The 27,272-nt window shown below is 37.8% G+C and overlaps 1 protein-coding gene across 2 annotated transcripts in view; it reads right to left on the reverse strand.

Annotated features, from left to right (window-relative positions):
* Positions 1-27,272, reverse strand: part of CD109 (CD109 molecule) — a 130,570-nt gene that overhangs the window by 54,679 nt on the left and 48,619 nt on the right. For both annotated transcript variants that reach the window (XM_032409454.1, XM_032409455.1), the window contains 10 exons: positions 18,922-18,961; positions 16,088-16,172; positions 12,118-12,214; positions 11,721-11,862; positions 10,848-10,957; positions 8,104-8,328; positions 7,155-7,256; positions 7,001-7,063; positions 6,214-6,390; positions 3,258-3,410 (listed from right to left, as the gene is read on the reverse strand). In XM_032409454.1, the coding sequence (XP_032265345.1) occupies positions 3,258-3,410; positions 6,214-6,390; positions 7,001-7,063; positions 7,155-7,256; positions 8,104-8,328; positions 10,848-10,957; positions 11,721-11,862; positions 12,118-12,214; positions 16,088-16,172; positions 18,922-18,961 (1,194 nt within the window). The remainder of the gene's footprint in view (positions 1-3,257; positions 3,411-6,213; positions 6,391-7,000; positions 7,064-7,154; positions 7,257-8,103; positions 8,329-10,847; positions 10,958-11,720; positions 11,863-12,117; positions 12,215-16,087; positions 16,173-18,921; positions 18,962-27,272) is intronic.

The following is a 27,272-nucleotide window of genomic DNA, read 5'->3' on the forward strand; positions in this document are numbered from 1 at the left end:
ACAGGGACTCAAAGAGATCCGTGCATGCCAAGGGTTATTGCAGCATCAGTCACATAAGCCAAAAGACAGAAACAACTTAAATGTCTATCAAGAGAAGAATGGATACACAAAATGTGGTAGATACATACAATTGTATATTATGCAGCCATAAAAAGAAAGAAAGTTCCAATAGGTGCTACAACATGGATGAACCCTGAAAACCTTAAGCTAAGTGAAAGAAGGTAGACACAGAAGGAAAAACTTTGTATGATTCCACTTACATGAAATATCTAGACTAGGCAAATTCACAAAGACAGAAGTAGATTAGAGGTTGCTGGGGTGTGGGGAAAGGGGGAAATGGAGGGTTACCACTTCATGGTTACAGAGTCTCTGCTTGGAGTGATGAAAAAGTTTCAGAAACAGATAGTGATGATGGTTGTACAACATAATGAAAGTAATTAATGCCACTGAATTGTCTTTTTTAAATGGTTAAAATGGCAAATTTTATGTTATATATATTTCACCACATTAAAAAAGTTAAGATATGATACCCTTTTTGGTAACTATTCCAATGCATCTCCCTGATTAACATTAGCATTAACCAGACAAATTAAGACGAAGGCAGGAATAAAAATCATGAAAGATTCTAAGCACAAGTTTAAAAAACACACCACGTTTATTTCTTTTTCTTTTCTTTTTTTTTTATTATGTTACGTTAATCACCATACAACACACTAAAATTAAACACGTGCATACACTGTTTCCGCCATGCCAACCACCACCACTGCTACACCCATGGTAAGCAAACATGGTGCCGGCACCAAGGAGAAAACAGGACATTAGATCTCAGCAAGCTGGCAAATCCAGTCAGCCCAACCACAGGCCATGGGGCCAGAGCCGGACATAACGGAGAGAAAAGGTTTTAGGCCCATGATTCACACTCTGCTACGGAACACAAATGCACGCGAGATCACCTTCTGCTGACACTCCCGTGTGAATCAATGGAATTATCCAGGAAGAAACATCTATCTCAAAAAGAAATTCTCCTTTTCTCAGTGGCTCAATAAAAAGGCATTGCCGAAGCTGCAGCAAAGGCTGGTGTCTGAAATTATTTCTGGAAGATCTAGCACACTTAAATTTTCCCAAGGTGTTCTCAGCACCACTTATAAATTTAACAAGAACAAAAGAAACCACAATGGTCTATCACTACGGGCTCCTGACACCCTCCCCCAGAGCCAACTCTGTAGAAACAATAAAAGCAAGTAGGAAACTCAGATGAGTGGTATGAGAAAACCCTGGGAAGAGTGAAGGATATCTTGAATTGGTGTGTTGGGAGGAAGTGGGTGGCAGAAAGTGCGAGAGGCAGACAGTCGGAGGAAAAGGTTTTTGAATTCTGCTCTTGCTTCTTTCCCGGGGGTAGCGTCAGGACAATCATTGCTTGCACTTGCACTGCCCAAATCGGCAGCTGCAGCAGCAGTCTGCACTACGTGTTGCAAAGTGTCAGGCAGATAATACCAAGTCAGCACCTCTGCCCTTCTGGTGGGACAAACTGAGGAAAACCTGTGCACAGACCCATGGCCCCAAGCATTCACTCTTCCTCTTGTCCTCCAAATTCTCAGGGCTGCTGGATCATAATCTTAAGAGACTGCCTCTTCTTGGTGATGCTTTTCCCTAAGAGCTTAAAAGTAAAACACTGAATAAAAGCCAACAGCACACAGGGAGGATCAAGAGTAGTTCTCTAGTCCCTGGAGCTTGACCCCTCCCTCTCTTTTTTTTTTTTATTAAAGGTTCTTATTTTGGTTTTTTTTTTAAAGATTTTATTTATTTATTTGACAGAGAGAGACACAGCAAGAGAGAGAACACAGGCAGGGGGAGTGGGAGAGGGAGAAGCAGGCTCTCCATTGAGCAGGGAGCCTGATGCGGGGCTCGATCCCAGGACCCTGGGATCATGACCTGAGCCGAAGGTAGACGCTTAACGACTGAGCCACCCAGGTGCCCCTATTATTATGCATTTTAGAAATAAAGAAACTGGGGCTCAGAGAGATGAATTTTCTCCAGGTCACACAACTAGTGTGTGTGTGTGTGTGTGTGTGTGTGTGTGTGTGTGTGTGTGCGCGCGCGCGCGCGCGCGCATACATACACAGGGAAACAAAAATGAAATAATAGATTTAAGAATTTAGAAACCCATAAAATGAGAGATATTACTAAATTCAGTTAAATCAAATGCAAAATGCTATAGACTTTTTAGAATAATGTGAATTTTTAAAAAGTCAAGAGAAAAAAATGACCAATTAGCTTTAAAGGAGTTTTTTTTTTAAAAAGGGGGATTTAGAGGGGTGCCTGTGTGGCTCAGTCGTTAAGCGTCTGCCTTGGGCTCAGGTCGTGATCCCAGGGTCCTGGATCGAGCCCTCCCTCATCGAGCTCCCTGCTTAGCGGAGAGCCTGCTTCTCCCTCTCCCACCCCCCTCCCCCGCTTGTGTTCCCTCTCTCGCTGTGTCTCTCTATCAAATAAATAAATAAAATCTTTAAAAAAAGGGGGGGCATTTAGAAAAATTAGCTTTATAGACTGAAAATTATATATAATATTTGTCAAGTGGATTAATTTACAACAAGATGACCAAATTAGCCTAAACATTTATATCTTTCCTCCTATATGTTGTTAATCACTATACTTAATCAATTAATGGACATAGGTTATACAATCTAGATTTCAACTGACAATGGCACACAAGGATATATCAAGAGCTTACAAATAAAAATGAAATTATTAATGAATAGGGGATTAGCTTATGTAACACTAGATATTTATATATTTCTTGGTTTATAAGTTTTCTGCAGATTAACATGATTTCACTCCCTCAATATACTACAAATTCCTGATTCAATAAGACTGTAATTATATATAACCATTATGTATAACCAAAACAGAAACTACTTCAAAATTATCTAAAGCTATCTTCTCCAGTGTCATCCAAAATTATACAAGTCAATTTCCTAGTACTTTCTCGAGAGTCTTAAATTCAAATACAGCACGAAAATGAGGGAAAACTCTAGATGGCATCTCTCATCTAAGACAGCAAAGACACTTCACCACATGCAGCCTCTTTCCAACATAACAACCAGAATGCAAATCCTTTTTATTTGGAAGCTTTACTGATGACTGACTTATACTTAAGAGGAACTAATGAAATTCCCTTTAGATATTTGAGGTAATGCAATAAGGTTTCCTTTTTGCTCTTTAAACATGTATTTTTGTAAGAAAAAAATAGCTAAACTCACATTTTCCATTGTAATATCATTTGAGACATTCATCAGATTCACGCTTTTGTCAACGGCTACAATCCCAACTGTTGAGTCTGGCTGTGTCACAGAGATCCTAAGAGAGACTTTCTCAGATGGTTCAGCATGAGCTTTACTCCAAAACAGCTTTATCTAAGAAAGGGATAAAACAGGACTGATTTATTTGACTTTTTAAAAAGCATTACTTACATGTCTTACCAACATCAGTTCAGTGTCTCAAAATCTAGCAAAGATTCTACATTTGTCTTGACTGAGGGATCATTCTAAAACCATACATAAGCCTTCTACAGGGAAAGAATTTTTTTAAAAAAATTTATTAACGGTGTTTACAAGTCATAGAACATCCCACAGTGGCATAAATCTGATTTAGCCTTCATTTCTCTACCTCTCCTCTTCCCTTTCTCCATCCCACACCCCTCAGCCCCCAGCCAATGTTAAAGAGAAGGCAGCAGTGTTCTCTGGGACACCTGGGGAAGGCCAGGATCCTGGAGGAGGAACAGGGAAGAGGAAAGAAACCAGAGATGCTCACATGCTGGTCACCTGAACTTAGAAGTGAGTCAAGTGAGACTCACAGCTCCCCTGGGGACTCACAGAACTGCCTGGGCTGGGGGCAGGGGGATGTCTTTCCAAGGGAGGAGGTGAACAGACCAAACACTAGTTAGGCCCAATGCTCTATGTCTGCATGGCCACCTGAACGTCCTCTGTTCATTACATTCATCAAAGCATGGTCCTAGCTAGTACTCCTTAAAGAGCCTCAATCATCTCAACAGGGTGAAACTGAATGGCTTGGTCATGAGGCTCCTTCCTACTAGGAATGTTCACCTTGTCTAGCTCTATTTCAGTAGGCCACTGATGCAGTGACTGTATCTCCTGACCAAGATGGCCTTCATGTTCCCCTCGGCTTGACTAAACATCAGACAGGCTTCTTCCTGATCATTAGCCCCCGATACTCCCTTTTCTTACAGCATGTACTTTAGAAAACTTGCAACTGTAAATTCTTTCTCTGCCCCTTTGAAATGTAAGTCTTCTCCCAGCCTCTCGACAGTTTTACAACCCAGGTCTGTCTTTCTCAAGGACCTGAGAGTCAATCCTTTGAAATGTAGTCACCAAAAAAACAGAGTCCCTGATGGATCTCTTCGTCTCTGTGGAGGACAGGAGCCTAACTTATACATTGCCAGTTAGCAAACACAGATGGCCTAATCACATTGACCAATCTCCCCTCGATGTCCTCCAGGACTTTTCCACAAGCTCATCCTCTGCTTAAAACTCTCCTGCCTTTTGTTTCAGTGAAGTTGAGCTCAATCTCTCTCCCCCTACTGCAATAGTCTTGAATAAAGACTTGCCTGTTCAACTTGTCCAGTGAAATTTTTTATAAAACTATTATCTAGTTTACTTTTAGTTTAAGTTTCTCCACCTATACCCAAAAGGAAGGGGAGGAGAGCAACATGTTCCAACCTTGCACTTCTCACTCTTTAACTCTGTACCTCCGAGACCCCATGGCTTCAAGATATACTTGCGTGTGGATGATTTCTAAACCTCCATCTCTTGTGCTTTCCACATCCTATCCATTTATTCCACAGTCATTACTGAACATCAAAAAGACTCACTAATTTTCTCTTGCTTAAATATAACCTCTTTTCAAATTTATAGTTTCTTTGTGAGTAATGTAATAAACATTATATAAAAAGTAAAGAAAGAGCGGTGCCTGGCTGGCTCAGTCAGTACAACATGTGACTCTTGATCTTGGGGTTGTAAGTTCGAGCCCCACGTTGGGTGTAGAGATTACTTTAAAAAAAAAAAAAAAAAGCAGAGAAATATATTTTTGCAAATATAGCTGAAACTATATTTCTTATCTTTCATATCTAAGAAATTTCTTGGAATTATGCTATTTATACACTCCACTTCCTCAAAGCCAGTAACCTCTTACACTAACTTTTTTAATACTTGGCCTCACTTTCAAAGATGTACGCCTCCTTATCTAAGCCTGACTCCTACTTTAAAATTCATCTCTGTCAATCCGTGCTCTAAAAATAACAGAAGATAGCACTGTCTTTGAAAAAATTCTTTATAAAATGAAAAATAGAGGTTTGTATTTTATCTTGACAATCAGAGTTAGTTAACCATCATTGACAAAATGCAAAGATGACTACTGCAACCTCTTAGAATTTTAACAAATTAAGCAAACAGGAATGCTATCAAAGGAATTGTACCCCGCAATCAATAGTTTTAAACAATGATTATTTTGTTTAAAATGAACTGAGAAGGCAGCAGCTTTCAGTGAGAACAATGGCTCATTTTATTATACATGAGATGATTCAATTCCACCAGGCACTCTTACAGCCAGCTTACTTTTCAAAGTTTGGGTTCAAGGGGGTTTCCTAAACAAGCTATATGCCCTAAGCTATACAAATCCCTGGTGCTTTTGGAGACCAAACTCCACACAGATCTCCACATGCCAGGTAGCCAAGCTTACTGTAAATCTGTCCAGGGTGAGTTTCCAGGCTGATAAAATGGATAAACCAAACCTGGGCTCTGCTTCCACATATCACTGCTGACGGCCTCCCTCCCTCCCACACCCTTCATTTCACTCTCACGCCAATATCAAAACCACACAAATTCTAGAATCACCTCTGGAATTCCACGCCAGAGCAATATTGACTCCACCATTTGAGAAATCCTGAAATAGCCTCATGGAATTAAGTTAAAGTCTTAAAGCCAAGAATCATAACTTACAAATAAGACCCACACTGCCCGATAATTCCACATGTGAAAATACATATGTAGTAACAATATGAAGAGGTTTAACCATAGTTCTGGAAATGAATATAAATCTCTAACCAATTTTGTTTAGTGATACTTTTCTAAAGAAATACTAACATTTCTCAGACTTCACTAATGTGAAGTTTTCTTCTAACATCATTACCTTAAATCTTACCTTATTTTTAAAAACAAGCTGAACAGGAATTTTTAGAACATCATTTATAATTTCCCCATCATCTTCAATATAATACACAATAATACAGGCTTTTGGAGCCCAAGAATTTTCTGGTGTTAAAGAGAAGGTTGTTGAATTTTGCTTGCCTACAGCCACCAACTGTCCCCTGGATACTACCTGAAAAGAAGAGAAGAGTTTCATTTTATGCCAAAGCTAATAAGAATCTCAACTGCAGCTACAATCATAATAATTTCAACCATACACACAAATCGTTGACTTAAACCAACTTCAAGCCTTTTTGAATGCAAGGAAACTTCCCTGACCAACATGGAAAGGACAAGCTAGGAAACAGAAAAGGATAAGATAAAGAAATACTGATTGAGACAACAGTACCTTCACAGTCAAGAATCTATTTTTGAGCAGGAGGAATATAGAGCACCACTGGGGAGAGCCAGATGAGCAAAATTCAAGGCTATGGGTAGCAAGTTTTTTTTGTTTTGTTTTGTTTTGTTTTTCTCATACTTTGTAATTTTCTACAATAAATTTAGATGGATTATCTCATAGAAATTTAAATTTTAAAACAGATTGCAAGATTTAATTATCCATCTTAAGTTGGAAATGCAAATACAGGTGAAGGAAGAAAAAAGAAATTTTGATTGCAGTATAAAAAGGGCAGGCTAAAGGATATAAGACTGAATTTTAAAAATTAGTGAGTATAGACATAAGGTAGATATCATTCTCGATGATCCTATAAGAAATAATAAATTTAAATTCTATAAGAGATTACCATATAGCTTAACTCCTTCAATCGCTTGTTGCCACTAACCACCAACTCAAAAGGTGATCCCACCTAGGGGGAAAAAAAAAACTTATTTAATAAACACATATGAATGGCAAAAGAGTACAATTATACTATAATTGTAACTGATTGTAAGCATTACCTTTATATTTTCATCTCTTGTCTTTAGCTGGATGTATGTCTTACTGGGAGACTTAAACATACCATGAACTGCCATGCTACTCACACTATTAAGAAAAGAGGCCTATAACAGAAGAAAAGGGAGCTATAAATTTTAATCTTCAGTAACACCCTGAGAAAGAATACTATATTTTGAACAATTCCTGAAAAGCAAATTCACTTGTACTTTTTTCTTGCAAAAAAAAAAAAAAAAATGTTCCCCAGACATTGGATCTTCACTTTATAGCTTATATTATAAAGAAAGTGACAGCTTTAAAACACAGAAGAGGGTCATCATCACCATAATCTAAGAGGAAAAAGCATAGTCCTAACTTATTTCAGAAATAAAAGTACATTATCAAGAAACACTATGACAAGAGAGAACAAAATGAGAAAGAACTCCTTTCCCTCTCTCCACAACACAGAGTTCATTTACAAGCAAGAAATCAGACCAACCCATGTATCTACCAGTAGTCAGAGTAACACTCAAAGGACCAAACCTGTGGCAATGAAAAGAAAGATAGCAGGAATGGTTGGGGTGTCTCAGATGAGCCACTCTGAGAAAGAGCTCAGCAAAGGAGTATAGGTTTAAAAAAATATTTTCCTCTTTCATTTCAGCTCCTGCCAAAATATACTTTCAAGTGATTGAAAACCAACCTAGGCTGGGAATCGGAGGAGCTTCTTCATCATATCTTCAGAGCGCTATATTTTACTGTGTTCTTCAAAATGAATCTACAAGGAAGCATTTGGTCCACCCCTCAGCCACTGTTACTAAATTGCTTATAATGCTTTCCTCCATTTTTTTAAATAGAAACATGTGTTTACTTCCTACTTCCTGTGCACTTTGACCTCTAACGGTTTGAGTGCCTACCATGAGATTACAATTTCAATGATCTTGTTGTAGTAAGATAATGATGAGAAACAGATGGTACCTTCAACTGTAGCTCACTGGAATCATCCAGGATTGGGAATTCAATGTTAAAGATTCCATTTTGGGGGAGGGTATAATTTATGATCTGGACAGCTTCTGTTTCCTGGTTTCTACTGTCCCATCTGCTCCAGGACTCAGAAGAATTTTTCTGTGTCACTGTTATAACTACATTATTTCTTCTTTCTTCAAAAGTCAGTCGATTGCCATCAGCACGGGTTACCTTTATCTAATTGTCAAAACACAACATTTTAAAAACAGATAACAAGAAAAGCAAAGGTTTTAAGTTCAGTTGAATCCAGTCCCCACCTGTGCTATTCCAATGAAACTGGATTCTCAAAAACTGTTGGCAGTACCCTAACTTCCAGATGAAGTAGTCTCTCTCTAGAAGGCTTTCAACACCACTGACCATTCCCTTCTTGATAGTTTGGCTTCTCTTGCCTTCCATGGCTCCACAAGAACCTTCTTTATTTCAGAGCCCTCTTTCTGCATCCTCACAGTGTCTTTTTTGCGTTCCACCTTCCTCTCCCTAAACGTGGGAATTTGTCAAGGCTAAATTATCAGTTATCTGTGCTTCTCTTTTTCTCAAAGATCTCAGCACTCCTACTGCTTTCCTCACCTTGCTCTGGAGCTCATACTCAACACCTCCAATTTCCACTTGCAGGAAATTTCTACTTAAATATCCCTGTCAACTCAAATTCAGTGCATCTATAACTGAGCAACCATCTTGCCTCTCCTATTTTTGCTAACACCACAATTCTGCCAGACTTCACATTTCTCAGTTTCCCCTCCCTCTACCCACCTCCCAAATCCAATATATACCAAGTCTTGTACTTCTCTGTTGTGTCCTCTCCACTTGCACATCCCCGCCCCCCCGGAGCTTCCTCGCCACCTCACACCTGGGCTGCAGCCATCCTCCTACACACAGCCCCATCCATCTCCCTGGAATACCACTTTTGCCATACCCCTCCCACATTCATAAGGCTCCCAGGCTCTTCACTGCCTAGAGCATAAAGTTCAAAAACATGCATGTGTCATTTAGGATCCTTGACAACTCCCCACACGTTGCCTCCTCTTTTCTCTCTCACCACTCCCAGACACAAACTCCCTGCTACAATTGTACTGATCTAGGTGAATGCACCTGAACTTGCCAAGCAGGGCTCTTGCCTTGTCTCAGCTCATCTTGCTCCCCATCTCCCATCCCCACACCAAACATTTAAAATCCTACTGATTTTGGGCACCTGAGTGCCTCAGTTGGTTAAGCGTCCGACTCTTGGTTTTGGCTCAGGTCATGATTTCAGGGTCATGGGATCGAGCCCCGAGTCACACTCACACTCAGCGTGGAGTCTGCTTGAGATTCTTTACCCTTCTTATTCCCTCCCCCTCTGCTCCTCCCCTGGCTCACACTCACATTCTCTCGCTCTCTCTCTAAAATAAATAAATGAATAAAATCTTTGAAAAAATAAAATAATATCCTACTGATCTTTTAACAAATAGCTTAAATTTCCCCTTCCATAAAGCATCCTTTAATGACCCTCATCCCTATCCCAAAGCCAACTCTTCCTCCCAGACTCTCATTTCGAAGTTACCATTTGCAGCCTCAAGGGTCTTTTTCTTCCTTTTTCAAACTAAATTATATTTGAAATCAGAAACTATCTAAAATTTCTCTTGATCCATTCAATAAGAAGTCATACCCTCTTTCTTTAAACCAGAGGTCAGTGAACTAACTATGGCAGGCAGGAAAGCCGAATCCAGTCTTTTTGTAAATAAAAGTTTTATTGGAACACAGCCACCCTGACCTGGCTACAAAGTAGTAAAGACTTCTTTCATGCTACAATGGCAGAGTTGGGTAGATGTCACAGAGACCATATATCCCACAAAGCTAAAAATATTTACTATCTAGTCCTTTGTAGAAAAAGTTTGCGAACCCCTGCTTTAAATCACTACAGAAATGTATGCATGACATTGACCTTATCCTGCTTTAAGTCATACTTGTGTGTATGACTTGTCACCATCACAAAAACTGTGAATCCAGGGTAGAGACTGGGTTCTTCTTAGCTCTGTAAGCCCCACCCAGCACCCTGCCTTGCACATTGTCAAAATTCACTCAGTAAGTGTTAACTCAAGAAAAAAAAAAAAAGAGAGAGAGATTTGTTGATAATTTTTAATGCAACATCTTTGCTAGAACTAAAATTAGTCATTATGAAAATCAAACTGAAATTGAAATTTTTTGACTAACACCTAATTCTTTCAAGAAATTTATAAAAGCTTCAATGTAGCAATCCAAATCTAACTTAAATTCCTTATTAAATAAATTTTGAGGAAAATAACTTTTGTTGGAGACCACCTTTTTAAGAAAACTTAGACAAAGGTCATTTGGGAACAATTCTACATACTTCATATAACTAAGGGGGAAAAGTAATCTATCTACTTTGGGCTTAATTTTTTTTTTTTTAAGATTTTATTTATTTGACAGAGAGAGAGAGACAGTGAGAGAGGGAACACCAGCGGGGGGAGTGGGAGAGGGAGAAGCAGGCCTCCCACCGAGGTGGAGCAGGGAGCCTGATGCGGGGCTCAATCCCAGGACCCTGAGGTCATGACCTGAGCCGAAGGCAGCGGCTTAACCAACTGAGCCACCCAGGCACCCCTTAATTTTTTTTTTTGAAAAGCGCTGAAAATATTATCTGCCATTCTGTTTCATTAAACTGAACTTGTTGCTTTAGATCATTAATAAACATGCCAACTTACAGTGGCTGTGAAGTTGAGAGATGGTTTCAAGACAGTAGCATAATCAAAAAATTCAATGATGTAATCATGTTGCTTGAAAAATACATTAGAACTTGCATTTCTTGAGATACCTGTTTTGGAAATTGCACCATTTAGAAACCAAATGTTATACTTCACCAACAGCTTCTATTCACCAAATTTCTCTATCTATCTAAGCTACTTCCCCAAGGAGTTAATGGGGCACAGAAGCCTCATTCCCACAGTGGCTTGGTCATAAAGAGAACCATACAGTTCTCTTACAGCCTCCATGAACCCCTTCTAAGCACCACTACTGCTTTGCCCATCCATAACATGGACACTGCAGATTAAGGCCACTGACTGAATCATTTTTTGCTCTTTCGAGATTTGGTGAAAGCTGTGGATAACAACAGAAAGATCCAAGCAATTAACCTTTATTTTATTATTGAAAAAGAAAACTGTCCATGAGCAGACAAGAGCTCAGAAGATGTTAAATGATTTAAAAAAAAAAAAAAAAAAAACAGAAGGTGGTTAGTTAGCTGAAAAGGTAGGACTTTCCATGTAGTTTCCAGGTTGAAAAGAAAGCAGAAATGGAGGAAATTACAAATACCTATTCCATGTGGTTGAAGCACAGACTGTGGTAGAAAAAGGTATTTCCCCAAAAAATTTAAAATTAAAATTAAAAGAAAGAAAGAAAAGAAGTTTCCCCTTCATAATGAAAACACTCTGCAACTGACACTAATTAACAGTCATGACAATTTCAGAATTAAGTAGCATCTTTAGAAAGGCTCCCAAATGAATGTGCTAGTTATAATAAGAAAGGAGAGAGAGCAGCACCACATAAATAGCTTTACCTTCACTTCAAAGTCTACAAACCTGTAAGTGATTCTGTCACTGTGGCTAAAATTTCTACCGGCCCAGGGGAAGACAGATACATGTGTTCAGAAAGCCCTTCTGAAAAATCCATTACTTTTTTCATCTCTTCATCATTAAAAGAGAAGTTTGCAGATCCATTTATCTGTTTTGTTTAAAATAATTCAATTTTATTCTTCACTTTAGCAATTCAAATTTTAGAAATAAAATTCAAACTAAGTCACAAAAATATGATGGCTCTGGAGTATAAATGAGTAGATTCTCATTTGTCCAATTCTAGAAAACTCTTGATTTTTCTTACACTCAATTCTTTGTTAATTCAGTATGAAATCTTATTTCTAGTAAAAGTATACTTACAGTGTTTCCCCATTAGAAGTTATAAGATCTCTGTAAAAGTTACCTTAAAATTTTTTGTAATATTTTTCTTCATGCCCCAAAAGGATAAAGGTAAAAATGTAAGTGTTACGTCTCCTTTCACTGGCTTCCCATACGTATACCTGAAAAATGATATATTTTTTTACATTTTCAACTTGATATTATCAAAATAGCACATGAAAATATTACTTTCAAAAAAAAAGAAAATACTACTTTCAATAGCATACACTGGCAATCCAACTTAAAAGAATTATATTTTTAAAAATACTCTCACTGCAAATTTTTAAAACTAATCACAGCTAGGAATATCATTAATAAATGATGATCCTTGAAATTAAGTCTCCAAAATGAGAAGACTTTTAATTACAATACTTCAAAACAGTTCATAATACATATTTTACCTCTAACCATTTTAGACACTACAGAGAAACTGCAAGTGCAGTTTCCTGTCCAAAGATTTTTTTTTTAAGTTACAAAAATGTTTTATTCCTAGAAATCTAGACTGGTCCTTTAACAGCATGCCCGGACACTTCGCAGCTTTTGAACATTTTTAAATGGTAGTTGAAATTGCAATCACCAAGACCCACTGTTGCATGTTCCAATATTAACCAGAAGGTTTATTAGACAATACACTGGGGCGCCAAGTGTGCTCATGGCTATCAAAACTTGGATTTGTGCAGAAAAATGTAAAAGAAGAGTAATTTTTTTATCCATAGTATCAAAATTATCTTCTTGAGTCAAATCTCCTCTCTGCTGCTTTACATTCTATGTATTAATTTTATCCTCTCTCCTGATGGGAAAATCTCTTCATGTGAAAAAGAGAGGCAATCTTTGGTAAACCATTTTACTGCCAAAAAGCCTTTTTTAAATGTGTTTCCTGGGTTCCTTCCATTTCTATTGTGTAATAAATGCTCAGCCAAATGTGGAAGTCAATTTTGCTTTGCACTCTATAAATCTAACAGTAAACTCCTGCTTCCTGAATCCATTAGTTGAACACAGAAACAGCCCCTCATCTGGATCAACTCAATTCAAAAGCCAATGATATAGTACATTCCAAATTAAGGAGAATAAAACAAATATATTTTCAAATGTATTGCCTTCCAAATGAAAATAGTAAAGTTAGTGGAAACCCTGGTCAGCAACTTCAGCCCCAAATTCATTCATTCAAAAGAGAGTCCTCGAAACTTAACAGTTCTTGTATCTTGTTAAAGATTAAATAAATGCATAAGGATACCAGAACATTATATTTTAAGAGTTCTATCACATGATAGTACAGGGGGCTTGAAAATCCAGACATAATTTAATGTATTCTCAGATACAAATATTTTTTATTTTTGTTTAAATGTGAAGCAGATTTAGCTTTCTTTGCCTCAAGCTGATTATAATAATTATGAAACAAGGTTACTGACAATTATTGTCCTAAATAAATCTGGGAGCATGTGGAATAAACTAATGATTCAGAAAATAATAGTTTGACAAATTTTTTTTATTTTTCATTATGTTCAGTTAGCCAACATATAGTACATCATAAGTTTTTGTTGTAGTGTTCAACGATTCATTAGTTATGAATAACATTTTAAAAAGCAAATCAAGCATATTCTAGGGTAGTACCATTAACAAAACAAGAATTTTTTTAAATAGTCATAGCACAAAAGGTTTACAAAATGATACCTAAAAAACTGAACCTGCCAGTATAATTCATGTTTCTCCCACCTTTTTTTCATGTCATTTCCAAGATACAAATGTCTCATCAAATAATAAATATATTTAAATAAACCTTAGCCTGAAGAATATTTGTTTAGATTTTACTGTCTGCAGAATATATAGAAATAACTAGATCTGTGCTATGTTATTTTCTTTACAATCCTCTAGAACCCTCTGTGGTTAGTGGAAAAAGAGTCTATCATTTTAATGAGGTGGGAATAGTGAGCAGATGTTCACATCAAAGCCGATAAACAAATGCAGATTTTTATTCATCTCAGTTAAAGATTTCAAAACCAAAAAGAGACTGTTAACCTTCTTCTCTGGGAAATTTCCAGCAATGCTCTTCACCTTAATTATGCCTTGATGGGACAGATGGCTACTAGCAAAAGAAAAGCCCAAACCGTTTATTATCCACTCTTGGATCATCATCCTCATCAACATCTCCATCTTTTCTGGGACACAGTATTTATAGAATAGGTCTATGCCAATTTTTATAGACTGATAAAAGCCTCTGCTGGTCAAAAGATTTCCTTAATCTGTTACAAAGATGTAAAGTATATCCTCAATGTGAATGTAAGCCAGCCCCCCCACAATCATGTAAGCCAATTCCTTGCAACAACCTCTTAATATACATCTCCTACTGGCTTTACTTCTCCTGTGGAACCTTGACTGTCACAGGTCCTAAAGAAAATGATGCAAGTACAATGTGGTGAATGCTAAAGAAATACCAGGGGTCATCACAATGGTCATGTTGTTCTCAGCCATTAGTATTTCGAAGAGGCTCAACAAATGAGAATCCAGATGAAACTATGAGGGTTCTTTTTTTTTTAAATCTAATTGGCTTTATTAAGCAATTCGTGAATGGGCAGCATCCCAACTAGCAAGTAAAGAGATGCTCCTATAAGAGTTCTTACAGGGCTAGCAGGGAGGAGGGTACCAGGGGATCCACATCCCCCCAAAGTTGTATACAAAACTTTCTGAAGAGTTACCAGAGTTTAAGAATCACTGTTTTAACTGATTGTAGTGAATCCCTGGGACAGCCCTGAAAACCAAAAACCAGAAGCAAAGAAGGTATCCATACTCAACCCAATCCCTGAGGACACTGATGGTTTGTGTGGATTTACACTCACTGTTTTATAAACTCTAGTCAAACAACTCAAAATAAAACCCAGACAGAATCCTTAGCCTTCAGCTCAGATCAAGGGCAGGATAATAATTATGTAAAATGCAGGCATTTATGTATTTTCTAAACCATAAATCCATCCACAGTACCCAAATTCATATTGGAAGCCACCTCTTAGTTGAACACAGGCAGAAAACTAAGTTGGTATATAAACTGTAGACACATTTTTGCCTTTGTGTTGCAGGGGTTTTACATGTTTTTTGTTTGTTTGTTTGTTTGTTTGTGGGTTTTTTTGCCAAATAAAATCTGAAGCAGGAGTCTTCACAATGTTTTGTCTATGGGCTGCTTCCATCAGGAGACTCACTGCCCATCACTTGCCACTACCACAAACCCTCACCAAGAGAGGAATATGGCAATGAGAAAGCAGTGAGAGGGAGTCCAGTGTTTATCAACTATTATAAATGAATTCTGAAACTAAATAAATTTCAGGAACCAAAGCACAGCTATTCACACATCAAAAATGAAAGCTACATAAGATCAGGCCTGGAATAACTCCAGCCTACACTTTTGAGAACTGGTAGTCTGGGACTCTGAGGATGCTTTTTGCCTCCACAAAATGAAACGCTATGCTGGTCGAGCCAGTGGATCAAAATCATGAGAGCCATGATACATCTATCATACACGTGGGCTGGAATCTCTCCGTATACATCCACTGAAATGACAAGGAAGGTGAACTCCTTACTTGTTTGCTAACTGCAATAAGATAACCAAATTCCTCCCCCAAGATTCAACCTCCATTATGGACAGAAAAAAAATTAAGTTTGAAGAAGAGGTAAGTAGCCTCGATCCATGTCAGCTGAATGAGGGATAAAGATACAACTTCTTTTTTTAAATCTGGAACAATCTATAATGTAAATCCCCTGACTAGTATCAGAAAGATACTCGTCTGTGGGAAATATTTCAGGATTGGATCAGCTTGGAAGCAGGCAGGTGGATACAAAGACCTGTACAGACATGTTCCGTGCTTAATTATTTATTACAGATATTTGTTTCCTGCGCATTGCGGTATTTTAATAAGCAGAACATGCTGCTAATATTCTGGAGTATATAATGAGCTCTTTGTCAGTTTTATAACAGTAGAAAGCCATAAAAAAAAAATGATACTTACTTTGCTATGACAGTACCATTTAAGGTCCTAGAATTCAAAGAACAATATAATGGTGTCTGCAAAGTAACTTCAAATTTGGGCAATACTGGAAAAGAGAAGCAAGGGTAAATATCTTAAAGAATCTATTTTCCTATCATTTTTAGCTTATCAAAATAAAGACTACATTGTTCTAAAGAAGTCGACAATTGGTACTATTTGAACTTAGATTCCTTAGAATCCAAAGACACATTAACACACAGATGAAAAGCACTTCATTTCACCCAAAATGAGAAACCCTTACGAGGCTGATGACTAGACACTGACAGTGGGGATCAGTTACTATGGACATGTGTGTCAACGGAAGCTTCTCATCGGTCGAACCTGTATTGTATCCAGAACCCTGAGCCAAGGCATCTGACTGGTGGGAGACCAGGCATCACCCATTCATTAATGCTCCCTTACTGCTTGTTAAAATACTTCCACGTCACGTGGTAAACAGTTGCTTCTAGAGCAGCCCTTTTCCTAGGACTACTCTCCAGCATGGTTACTAAAAGCACACCCAGGGCCCCAAGACTCTCCCTCTGCATGGTACCATATATGTAGTCATACAGAATCCTTATTCTTCAAGACAATCAAAGGTGAATCTGGTGACAGTCAAATGGAATGGATTGCTATGAAGGGAAAGGTGTGTAGTAGGATTTCTGAGTTAATCACTAAGATACGGCTACAAAGTAATGATGCTTTTCTTGCGTGACAGTGATTCCTGAAGGCAATCCCAAAGTTAAAAACCCCTACTTTGGTCAGCTTTATATAATTAAGATGTGAAATACTTTATAAATATGAACACTATTTGATATAAAGCATACCACCAGAGTAAAAAAAAAAAATTGTATCCTTCCGGTCTATAGAAATTTTTTTCTCAAACTTCACTCGCTAAAGAAATAGATCAGTCTCATTACAAAGCATCTCACCATTCAAGTAACAAAAGAGAAGTATCAAGAAGGCCAATGGGTCAACAATATAGATCAGACCTCCAGCTCCAAACCAGGCCAAAGGCCCTTTGTATGTCAAGATAGTCCTAGACAAATCTAGGACTGGAGGGCCAAAAAAGCCACATGATCCACTCAGAGGTGAAATTTCCTTAGAACAAAGAATTCAAATGTCCCCTCCTCAAACATCATAGGTTGGCAATCAATTCCCTACCTCCCCCATATCCAATTCAACAACATATAATCACCCAGCACCACCTCTATGTGAAATGAAAATAGCCTATAAAAACCTTGGCCACCTCTGATTTCTTCTTCTAGATCAGGGCTGTCCAAAAGCAATAAAATGTGAGCCACATGTGTAATTTTAAATTTCTAGTAGCCACATTTAAAAAGTAAAAAGAAGCATGTGAAATTAAATTTTGCAATATTTTATTTGATGCCATATACCTAAAATATTATCATTTCAACATGTACTCAATATAAAAAATTACTATTAATGAGCTATTTTTCTTTCTTTTTTTTATTTTTTTATTTTACTAAGTCTTCAAAATCTGATTGTTTACCCACTTAGAGCACATCTCCATTTGGATTAGCCACACTTCAAGCACTCAATAGCTACATGTGGTAAGTGACCCCCAATTTGAACAACACGGTTCCAGATCAGGGGTCAGTAAATGATAACCAGCATGAGCTAAGCATAGTTTTTATATTTTTAATTCGTTGGGGGAAAAAAAATCAAAAGAAGAATATTTTATGACATGTGAAAATTATAGGAAACTTTCATATCTGTGTCTATAAATAAAATTTCACTGGATCACAGCCACATTCACTTACATATTGTCGATGGCTGCTTCCTACTACAGTAGCAAAGCTGAGTAGTTATGACAGAGACATATGGCCCACAGAGCCTAAAATATTACTATCTGACCCTCTCTAGGAAAAAAATTTTGCTGATCCCTGTTCTAGTGGATCATGAGACTTAGAAGTGATGGTGCTGTATGAGATATGTGGACCCTGAGCCACTAAGATGTAAACAAACTACCTTCCAGAATTTCTGTTGCCTGAATGAGACACAGTGTCAAAAAGTGACACAAATCAAATGAAAAAGCTCATGCGTAACCTCAAAACAGCCATCCAAATTAAAACTAATAGTCAGATCCTATACTAATAGATGAGATCCTATTCTTAGCTTTCCTTCCTCTCCATCCACCAACAAAATATCGGGCCATGATGTTTTTATCTATGTATGTCTAACTGTTATATAAATGTGACACCTGCAAGAAGAGGATTTGCCCTAGTCAAACAGACTGTCTTTACCAAAGCCAACCAAATGAAAAATATGGGAAATAACTGTTATGTTTAAAAAAATTACAAAAATTAGGGCGCCTGAGTGGCTCAGTTGGTTAAGCGACTGCCTTCGGCTCAGGTCATGATCCCGGAGTCCCGGGATCGAGTCCCGCATTGGGCTCCCTGCTCAGCGGGGAGTCTGCTTCTCCCTCTGACCCTCCCCTCTCTCATGCTCTCTGTCTCATTCTCTCTCTCAAATAAATAAATAAAATCTTAAAAAAAAAAATTACAAAAATTAAAATATGTTAAGATCACAACAAAGTAGAAAAACAAAAAAATTATGCATAAGAGAGTCCACATAATGGGACTCTAGGTGATCTGTTTCCTGTATTTTTCCTTATAATGACCTTTATATCTTTTACAAAGGAAAAAATATATTTAGGTAGGCCTGTAAGAAACACCAGGAATGTACTTCACTAGCATTTTTACTTTAAATAACATATCTCTTCGAAATTTCTCTTATCTCTGTGGAAAGGAACAAATATTTTTTTCTTTCAAAATAAATTGAAGAACTCTTACCATATTCTGAAACCTGAAATGATTGATAATATGTCTGGTCCTATCAGGAGAAAGAAAAAAAAGACAAGAAAACATATGAGTTCTTATTTAACTATTTTTGCTTGCTTACTTACCTACATAAAAAGATTTAGGGAATTATTTTTAATTGCATTTATAATGATTTAATGAGCAAAACAGTTAACTTTAACTTGTGGAAGTTTATTTTTAGTCATCTGTGACATGAAGCCTGTGAGATTTCATGAGTTTTTCTTGTCAATTCACTAACATAAAAAGGTGACCTGTCTCTATATTTCACCACATATCATGTGAACAAACTGCTTAATGTGACTTCCATTATTTGTGAAATGAAAACTAGATTAAATTAGATAGTTCAGAAATTTATGAAGCAAGAATAAAACGTGTCAAACCATGACTTGTTTTGAATATCAAAATTTGTTTTGAATATCACTCTCAAAAAAACCAATGGAGAAAATAAAGTTATACATAATGCAAGTATTTATACATAATCAAAAATACAAAATCATCTTGGACCAACATCTTCTACCTTCCATTTTCTTGTGCAAACCTTAAAACAATACAATACATTCTACCTTATTTTAACAAATATTGTTAATTATTTCTTTTTCCAAGATCAATAAGAAAATATGTGGCCTATAATTATATCATTTTTTCTAATTCCCCATATTTCTGTCCACCCTAAATCTGTAAGTAACATATTAAATAGAACCTCTTTGAAATCACTAAGTAGTTCCACTAATAAAATTTATATTCTAAATCTGATTCCCTATGTTTATCAAAGCAAATACACAGATGCAACTACAAAATATTAGTTTTTTTAAAATCATCCTTTGTTGGGTTGCCTGGGTGGCTCAGTCGTTAAGCATCTGCCTTCGGCTCAGGTCATGATCCCGGGGTCCTGGGATCGAGCCCCGCATCAGGCTCCCTGATCGGCAGGAAGCCTGCTTCTCCCTCTCCTACTCCCCCTGCTTGTGTTCCCTGTCTCACTATCTCTCTCTCTGTCAAATAAATAAATAAAATATTTTAAAAACAAACAAACAAATAAATAAATAAATAAATAAATAAATAAAATCATCCTTTGTTAATCTAAATCAACTGTACAAGTTATTTTTTAATCCTAAAAGGACAGAGTTCATTTCAAAGTATAAAACAAATGTAACCACTTACATGCCAACAAAATAATTGTCTAAAACTTGACCTCGATGATGTCATTTAAAGTAGATCCCAAAGAAATTGTGTTGATCAAAGTCTTAAGAATCTACACATTTGTGGCTTCTATCTTAAATTGTTTTCATGTCCTATATAGGAATGTTACAAATTACATGCTTTCAGTTCATTTATAAATTCTAATTTGTCATCCTCAAAAATCAAATCAAGAAGGTAATCGACCTGTATTCCTTATTTACTTATAAACATCAGAATTCTGGTCATTAAATTAGTTTTTGCTTTATTCCTGAAGCCAGCACAGGTGATGCTATAGAATAAGTAATTTCATGACAAAGATGATGTCTCCGTCAAGTTAAACTCATATTACAAACACTCAGTGAGCACTACAGGCAAAACACCGTATGAGGCTCTATAAAGGTAATTACAGTCTTCAGCATAGGAGGGTCAGTCAGGAGATGGAGACATAGTGAAGAGCAATAATGCATGACTGACAGTGTCCTGCAGTTTCATGCACTGTGCTTCAGCTCCTATTCTCCTCTAAGCTTGACCTACACATACTTCCATCTCTACTCATCTCCCAAGACTTAGCTCAAACATTACTGCTTCCCTGAATCCCCAATCTAAAAGCAATCTCGGCACTCTAAGCCTCCATGCTCTTTAGTTCTTCCTTCTCTTCTCATCCTGTAAAAAGTGTATCATAAATATTTACGTATGTCGTTTATCTTGCTGCAAGTTCTTTGAGGGCTAGGTCCATGCTGGATTTTTTTTATCCCTCATAGTTCATCCCTTGAGGTGCCAACCTAAGAGTGTCTAATATAAAAAAAAATGCTCAATACATATGTTAGATTAAGTAAATAGTAGTAGCTTTGACAAATGTAAGAAATAAACTAATTTGTTTGGGCCTACTTTAAACAACAGCCTTGAAACCAAGTTTTAGGCAATTATTTGTTTAACACATAAGTAGTTATATGAATTGTATTTGAAATGAATTCTCCTTTCCTGCTTCCTATTTTCCTATATTCCTATATTACTCATCATCCCTGATAACTCCTGGATTTTCCATCTATTTACTGTCTCCTTCTCCTTCATTCAGTCTACAAACATTTTCAACTCTTCTGTTCTCTTGGTACTCCTAAGAATCTTTCTGATTCCTTCCTTGTTTTCTTAGTGGTCTTCTCTTTCTGCTCCTGAAATGTTGGCCCTACCCACCCTGAGCCTGATGCTCTTCCCATTCTTTGGACCCTTAAATGAGCTCATCAGCATGCATGGTTTTAACTGCCATCTCTATACGAAAGATGCCTAAATCTTTATTTCTGACCCATACCTCAGCCCAGAGACTCAGACTCAACTCCACTTTCTGGACATCTCCACCCAAATGTCCTACAGAAGAATATCTTGGACTTCTTTAACAGGATTTAGCCTTGTCCAGGGACCTTTTCTTACTTGTTTTCCCCCTATTGGGTTAGATACCATTCCCTCCCAGAATAACTTGTGTATAACTCAATTGTTTTACTTAACACAATATATTATAACTATCTGCTTAGTATCCATCTCCTGGAACAGACTATGAAATCATTGGGGGCCCAGCACCTAATTCAGCATGCCCTCAATGTTTGTTGAATGAATGTATGTATAAATGAATGGACAAATGGATTCTTGTCCCCAAGCTGGTTCTTACAGGGCTCCTCAGCTTAGCCTCAATTATCATACAATATCTCCTCCCAGAAATTGAAATAACCTTCTCGTGAGAAGAATCAGACAACCCTGAAGAGACACAGCCATTTTTCAAATGGCCCACAGAGTAACCCTAACTCTCTGCCCTGTATATGGAAGTAATATAAATGCCAAGGAGTAGAAAACGCCAACTGCATGGAACACTAAAAAAAAAAGGCAGCAAAAAAGTGCTGCTTTTCACTGTCATTTTCAATTGTTCCAATAAATCACGAAATCATTTTGTAACTAAGCGCTGACAGGGTGCTTTGTACTGGATGAGGTTTTCCCAGGGTGTTTATAAGTGGTGAAATGCAAATCAAGAAATAAATTATTTTACTTTCCAAGGGGTTTGAAAAACAGAAATGAGTCTTGTAATTTTCAACATATTATCCATTAGGCAATCAGGTCATACCAATTTCCACAATGAGTTCAGTAATTTTTATTAAATATTTTTACAAAACATACAATCAGGAATGGTAGAAGATATTGAAAGACTTGAAACTAATAATAATTCAGAGAATTAGTAGCAATTTATGTGATATATAAGCATAAAAATACTGATACTGAATACTTCCATAAGTCTAGAACAGGTATTTGCTAAGGTTTTCTATAAAGGACCAGACAGTAAATATTTTAGGCTTTGCAAGCCCATATGGTCCCTGTTGCAACTATTCAACTCTGCACTGAGACAACAGGTAAATGAGATTGAGTGTGTTCTAGTAAAACTTTATTTACAAAAACAGATGTAGATGTTAGGCTGGATTGGGCCTTTAGGCTGTGGTTTGCTGAAACCTGATCTAAAAAATAAAATGTATTTCCAAATTGTTCTATGTTAACTCTAGCTGAACTAAATTGACTAACCTTAACTAAAACCATGGAGAAGAAAGAAAAAGAAAAAAAAAAAAAAACCCACACACGGCGCTTTTGTAGGAAGCACAATTTCATTTGCTAAACAATTTTCCTTCAGTTCCACAGAAACAACTGGCCTCAAAGTGAGTTTTCATGATTATTCTAGCTCATCAAATACAGTTTGTGCTCATTCACTCTGCCAGCAACTGAAGAGGAAGGCTGACCTGAAAGTCAATACTTGAGCAGCATGTCTTTTAAGCCAACATCTTTCCAGGTGCAAGAATACATGACTCATCAACATCTTCTGAGTTCTGCTTGTCCCAAGTGGTCACTCTTCCACGGGGAAAGCGCTCCCTTACAAAGCCTGCTCTTAGCACATACATTCCCTCTTCATTCGTGTGAGATGGAAGCCTGTCTCAATTAGACTTTCAAAACAAATTCTAAAGGAGAAATGGAAAAGACGAACCAGGAGGTATTCTCAGTAATCTCTGTAATTTCTTTATTCCCCTTACCCCTAAATCAATAGTTCATTGTGACGGTATATGTTACAAACATCGATCAAATGAAAGAGAAAAGAGAAAATACACTACTTTGACTAGTTCCTAAAAAATATGCTATGACTGGATGCAAATTAAAGACATGTGAATTGCTAAAAACATCTATTCCAGTTACAGAATTTCTCTTCGCTAACCACGAAGCCATCCAACTCTTGAGAGAATTTCTATTTTTAATAAACTTGAAGGACTATGGCACACTACATGACCACTTAAAATATATACATTGTAAAATGCAGGTCAGCTTCTTTTAACTCTTGCTTCTGGAGTAAAAAGAAATGCCAGAAACAGAACTAAGGTGCTGGGTAGATTTTTGCTTACACATTTATGTTCATTCATGATCGTTTCAATTTCCCAAAAGTCTGCTTCAGCACTTATCTCCAGTGTCTGGATTTAATTTGTATTTAAAGATTAAGAAAGGCACTGAACTTTTTAAATCCACACGTAACAAATATGGAATTATTTCAGACTCCCTTTTGGCTCTGTCCCCCAAGACAGTACATGCCAACTACATTCACATTCCCAAGCCAGGTGTAAGTCTAGCACACAGGACTTACAAAGAAGGTTTCCAAAAACTAGCTTTGCAACTCTTAACCAAAAAGGTCAAGATGGAAATAAACTAGAAAGGAATTTTAGGAGAAAGCTTTTGATGTGCTTTGACACATCAGTGACTTTAGGCAGGCACTTGACATGCCTGAACAATCTAAGAGCAAAATACTGGTATTGGCCAGGTGTCAGACAGCTAAGCTAAGACACGGTGCTGCACTGAGAGTGGTCTGTGCCCACTCAGTTGCAAGAAGCAGAGGAAGGATAAGTATTTTCCCTCAACTACATATGCAAAAGTAGAGGGAGCCGGCATGGGGCTGTCTTCTATCCTGATCAAAAATAGCCTCCAGAAGGGGAGCACGTCTGGAGGGGGAAGCTGGAGTTAATTGTAGATGCCCAGGTGCTGAAGACAAAGTTAAGAGCTGCCAGAGGAGGAGACAGATTCAAAAGCATCAAAGACACTGAATGTGAAGCCTCCCAGCAATGGTAGCGGTGCTCCAAAGAACCCACCGAAGAGTTTTATGAAGGAAAGCTGTTAGTTTTTAATGCCTGCCAAGCCCAGAGAGCTCTAATGCCAGATGACAACAGTATTACACTGAACCATATTTTTCTGCAATTTTTTATTTAAATTCTGGTTAGTTAACATACAGTGTAATAGTGGTCTCAGGAGTAGAATTCAGTGATTCATCACTTACATACAACACGCAGTGCTCATCACAAGTGCCCTCTTTACTACGCATCACCCATCTAGCCCATCCCCCCACCACATCCCTCCATCCCACCCGCAGTTTGTTCTCTGTCATTAAGACTCTCTCATGGTTTGTTTTCCTCTCTCTTCCCCCTCCCTTCCCATATGTTCATCTGTTTTGTTCTTAAATTCAATCGGTGTCTTTCTCTGACTGACTTACCTCGCTTAGCATAATACGCTCTAGCTCCATCCACATCATTGCAAATCGTTAAGATTTCATCCTTTTTGATGGCTGAGTAATACACACACACACACACATACATATATATGTATATAAATAACACATCTTCTGTATCCATTCATTAGTAGATGGACATTTTGGGCTCTTTCCATAGTTTGCCTATTGTTGATAATGCTGCTCTAAACACTGGGGTGCATGTATCCTTTTGAATCTGTATTTTTGTATCTTTTGGGTAAATACCACGTAGTGCAATGCTGGATCAGAAGGTAGTTCTACTTTTTTTTTAAGACTTTATTTACTTATTTGACAGAGAGAGAGAGACAGCGAGAGAAGGAACACAAGCAGGGGGAGTGGGAGAGGGAGAAGCAGGCTTCCCACTGAGCAGGGAGCCCGATGCGGGGTTCGATCCCAGCACCCTGGGATCATGACCCAAGCTGAAGGCAGACACTTAACGACTGAGCCACCCAGGCGCCCCGAGGTAGTTCTATTTTTAACTTTTTGAGGAACCTCCATACAGTTCTCCAGAGTGGCTGCACCAGTTTGCATTCCCACCAACAATGTAAGAGGGTTCCCCTTTATCCACATCCTCACCAGCATCTGTTGTTTCCTATGTTGTTAATCTTAGTCATTCTGACCGGTGTGAGGTGGTATCTTATAGTGGCTCTGATTTGTTATTTCCCTGATGATGAGAGATGTTGAGCATCTTTTCATTTGTCTGTTGGCCATCTGGATGTCTTCTTTGGGAAAATGTCTATTCATGTCTTCTGCCCATTTCTTGACTGGATTATTTGTTTTTGGGGTGTTGAGTTGGATAAATTCTTTATAGATTTTGGATACTAACCCTTTATCAGATACGTCATTTGCAAATATCTTCTCCCATTCTGTAGGCTCCTTATAGTTTTGTTGACTGTTTCCTTCTCTGTGAAGCTTTTTATCTTGATGAAGTCCCAACAGTTCATTTTGCTTTTGTTTCCCTTGCCTCTGGTGACGTGTCTAGTAAGAAGTTGCCATGGCCAAGGTCACAGAGGTTTCTGCCTGTATTCTCCTCTAGGATTTTGATGGTTTTCTGTCTCCCGTCTAGGTCTTTCATCCATTTTGAACTTATTTTTGTGTATGGTGTAAGAAAGTGGTCCAGTTTCATTCATCAGCATGTAGCTGTCCAGTTTTCCCAACACCATTTGTTGAAGAGACTGTCCTTTTTCCACTGGATATTCTTTCCTGCTTTGTCTCAAACTAGTTGACCATATAGTGTGGGTCCATTTCCGGATTTTCTATTCTGATCTATTTCATCTACATGTCTGTTTTTGTGCCAGCACCATACTGTCTTGATGACTACAGCTTTGTAATATAGCTTGAAGTCCAGAATTATGATACCTCCAGCTTTGTTTTTCTTTTTCAGGATTGCTCTGGTTATTCTGGGTTTTTTGTGGTTCCAGACACATTTTAGGACTGTTTGTTCCAGCTCTGCGAAAAATGCTGGTGGTATTTTGATAGGGATTGCATTAAATGTGTAGATTGCTTTGGGCAGTATAGACATTTTAACAATGTTTGTTCTTCCAATCCATGAGCATGGAATGTCTTTCCATGTCTTTGTGTCCTCTTCAATTTCTTTCATAAGTGACGTTGAACCGTATTAAATTGCCATTTTTGTAGGACATATATTGGCAAATCGATATGACTTGTCCTTATACATCAAGTAGGATTTTTTTACCCCTTGCCTCTCTTCCCTCCACCCCATTCAATCCTGGAGTTGTCAAACACAGCTTGGTGAGCCAGAGAGAGGCAGTCAGACCAAAAAAGATCCAACCTAGAAGAAGATAGCACTTGACTTTATTGGGCTGGACATATTAGCTATTGAACATAGACTCTTCTTTGTGTGTAAATATAACCAAAAATGACAGAACATTTATTACCAAAAAATAACCAGGAAGATAGTGGGATTTGCCCTACATTTCAACCAAGTAATAGGGAAGAACTGGTCCCAAAGAATAGGACTAAATGGCAAAAGAATAATGCTGTGGCTTTCGTATTGCACCTTTCAGTTATACGTGCTCAACCTCACAGTCCCGCACAAATAACTGGGCACACCAAACTGACCAACCGTTCATGTTAAGAAAGGCTGGGGATGCAGAGGATATCGACAATTCTGACTCTTCTCTTCCCACTAGAACCGTAATGGTTAGATTTCTCGACTCTTCCACAAATGTCTACCTTTCCATAATACGAATGAAATCATATGGTATTTTTGCTGCTGTCCCCACAACATACTATGTTAATTCTCTCCTTAGAAACTAAAGTTTTAAAGGAGCTGTCTATATTCTTTATTGGCCCTGCACCTGGACTCTGCCTCTACCATGTCACTGGCCTGGAAGGGTGCTCAGTAAGTGGCTGCTTGCCTCTGCTAATTGCCTATGGCCTCTCTCCTAGGCCTGGTTCTCCTGGAGTCCTCTGCAGCACCTAACACTGTGGCCACCCTCTCTGAATCCCTTCTCCTTTGCTCTGTGCCTGAACTCTCTTGGTTCTCTCATTCCAAACCTGGCTGTTCATTCTCTGTTGCCTTGGTTGGCTCCTCTGT

The sequence above is a fragment of the Phoca vitulina genome, unplaced genomic scaffold (genome assembly GCF_004348235.1).
Source record: "Phoca vitulina isolate PV1807 unplaced genomic scaffold, GSC_HSeal_1.0 scaffold11, whole genome shotgun sequence".
In the NCBI taxonomy this organism is placed as follows: Eukaryota; Metazoa; Chordata; class Mammalia; order Carnivora; family Phocidae; genus Phoca; species Phoca vitulina.